At 42.2% G+C, this 2,500-nt stretch overlaps 1 protein-coding gene across 1 annotated transcript in view; it reads right to left on the reverse strand.

Annotated features, from left to right (window-relative positions):
• LOC125038379 (serine protease snake-like) overlaps window positions 1–2,500 on the reverse strand; it is a 9,030-nt gene that overhangs the window by 2,499 nt on the left and 4,031 nt on the right. The window contains exon 5 of the mRNA XM_047631881.1: window positions 329–593. Coding sequence (XP_047487837.1) covers window positions 329–593 — 265 coding nt within the window. The remainder of the gene's footprint in view (window positions 1–328; window positions 594–2,500) is intronic.

Below are 2,500 nucleotides of genomic sequence, written 5' to 3' on the forward strand. Positions count from 1 at the left end.
TTCCCTTTCTACATTTATTCATACGCATTCTTTTACTCACAAACTTCTATCCCACTCTCGTTCTTTCTCTCTCCTCCCTCTCTCTCTCTCTCTTTCCTTCCCTCCCCCCTTCTCCCCTCTCTCTCCTTTCTTTTCTCTCTTTCTTTTCCCCTCTCTCTCTCTCCTCTTTCCCCCCTTCCCCCCTCTCTCCTTTCTTCTATCTCTTTCCTTTCCCCCCTCTCTCTCTCCTCTTTTCCCCCTTTCCCCCCTCCTCTCTCTCTCCTCTCTCGCTCCTTTCCCCTCTATCTTTCCCCTTTCCCCTCTCTCCTCTTTCCCCTCCACAACCCACCGGCTTCTTGAGCTTGGCGAGAGCGATGTCGTGATAATTGAACCTCCTCGGATAATGCGGGTGGATGAAGTCGAACTCCACCTCAATCTCCTGTTCCACCGGCGCCGTCTCATCCTCCGTGCCCTCGCCCTCCTCCTCCTCCTCCTCCAGCGGCCCCGCCCGGTAGAGGGAGGGAGGACGTGTTCCCTTCAGCCGCGGGATGCGTTGGGAGGCGTTGTAGTGGCGGTCGTGTTCCCCGAGCTTCACCCAGTACGTGACGCCTTCGCTGGAATGAAAAGGGTTATTATTATTACTATTATTTTTTACAAGGTCTAATTCTTAATTCGTTTTCTTGAATTATTGCGAAATGATTGTAGGGTCAGGTGTGATTCGCCACGGCTGTTTTAGATGGATATGATGGTAGAAGAGAAAAAATGTTGGTGAAATAGGTTTGTTTGAAAGGCGATAGTTGGGAGACTGATGTAGATACTATTATCTGACGTTATTATTAATCTCTCTCTCTCTCTCTCTCTCTCTCTCTCTCTCTCTCTCTCTCTCTCTCTCTCTCTCTCTCTCTCTCTCTTCTCTCTCTCTCTCTCTCATTTTCTATCCCTCACTCCCTTTCTCTCCCTATCCCTCACCACTCCCTCCTTCCCTCTAACACTCTCTCACTCCTTTTTTTTTTCTCTCTCTCTCACTCCCACTCTCTTCCTCTCTCCCTTTCTCTATCTCCCTCCCTCCGTCTCTCTCCTGTGCGTGTGACGTTATCGGCAGTGTCCGAAGGGCGGTTTTACAACACAGCGGGAAGTCTCGGTAGCAGAGAAGCAACAGCAACTCATAAGTGCGGAGGGATAACAACCGGGCGAGTCTCCGCGGGTTTCAGGGCTTATTTTTTTTATAAATATTCCGAGTGTAGACGCTGGTGTGGTGACTGTGAAGATCGGAGGCTGTGTCAAGGACTATTTGAAGCTGTATGAATTATCACTCGCAGGGCCGGCTTTTATGTAAATCTAAGGCAATGGTGAGCTTTTATTACAAGTGGATAAGGAGGGCGGAGTTTAGTGAATAAATGCATAATTTGAATAACTCGTTTGTTAAGAAAAAGGGTCTAGGACAAACAGACGATAAACCCGTTGGCGAAGCTTGTCCTGCTGTCATAGTCCGTCTGCCACATGACAGTCTCGAGGTGGCAGAATAAAGAACTTTACATATAATTAGGGTTTCTTGATATATTTACGGTGTGTACATATTAGTTACGGATACATATGTAGAATATTAATGTGATAAATGTCCATATAAGATATTTTAAGATTAATGATTAAATATAACTAAACGTTAACAGGGATACGTATGATTCATATTGGCCAGATTTGAAGTCATAGATTAAAGAGCTGAATACACTAATTGGATGGTAAGATTAAAGGCTGACAATAACAAAAGCTGATGACAGTATTAAAGGGCGCTGACAATAACCCTTCGCTCGGTCACTCTAATCCTCGGTCTCCGCTGCAAGGTCAGGCAAGGTCATGTGGGTCAGGGAGTTACAAGAATGGATCTGAGTTTTAAACTTCGTCAAAATTTGCAAAACCATTGATTAATAAATGGGTTTTTCTTACATATTCATTTGGTTATTACTGTCTTTTAAGAATATGCATAAAGTGTCTAAAGATTTATAATATATCGTATGCGCCGCTTTCACGTGCAACCAATTCCAGGACACCATTATGCATGGATAATTTAACTCTCGTTCGCTCACGCATTCGTCGTTTCTGTTTACGATATTCTGCGTTCTCTGTTAAATACTTAAGCCCAGATTTAATGCCCCTCGACACCGAACGAAGTTTTCTTATATTTTACATATTACTGTCAGAGTTAGAAGTATATATTTGCAGTTTCTGAATTTCGATGTTGATATCACATACACTGCTATTATCGGGGTTACTGTACTGTTTACATCCTTTGAAAAACACTTGTGTAATTTTCCTGTTTTTTTTTTTTTTTTTTTTTTTTCGTTATCTATACCGGATTTCAAAATGTGATTATGATAGAGACCACTGAGAGATATTATCTATCTATCTATCTATATATATATTTTTTATTTCTATCTTTAATATTATTTCCATTAAATACTCATGTCATTCAATATATTCATTATTCTGTCTGGACCCACTAGTATATTTTACATAAACACAT

Source organism: Penaeus chinensis, chromosome 24 (genome assembly GCF_019202785.1).
Source record: "Penaeus chinensis breed Huanghai No. 1 chromosome 24, ASM1920278v2, whole genome shotgun sequence".
In the NCBI taxonomy this organism is placed as follows: Eukaryota; Metazoa; Arthropoda; class Malacostraca; order Decapoda; family Penaeidae; genus Penaeus; species Penaeus chinensis.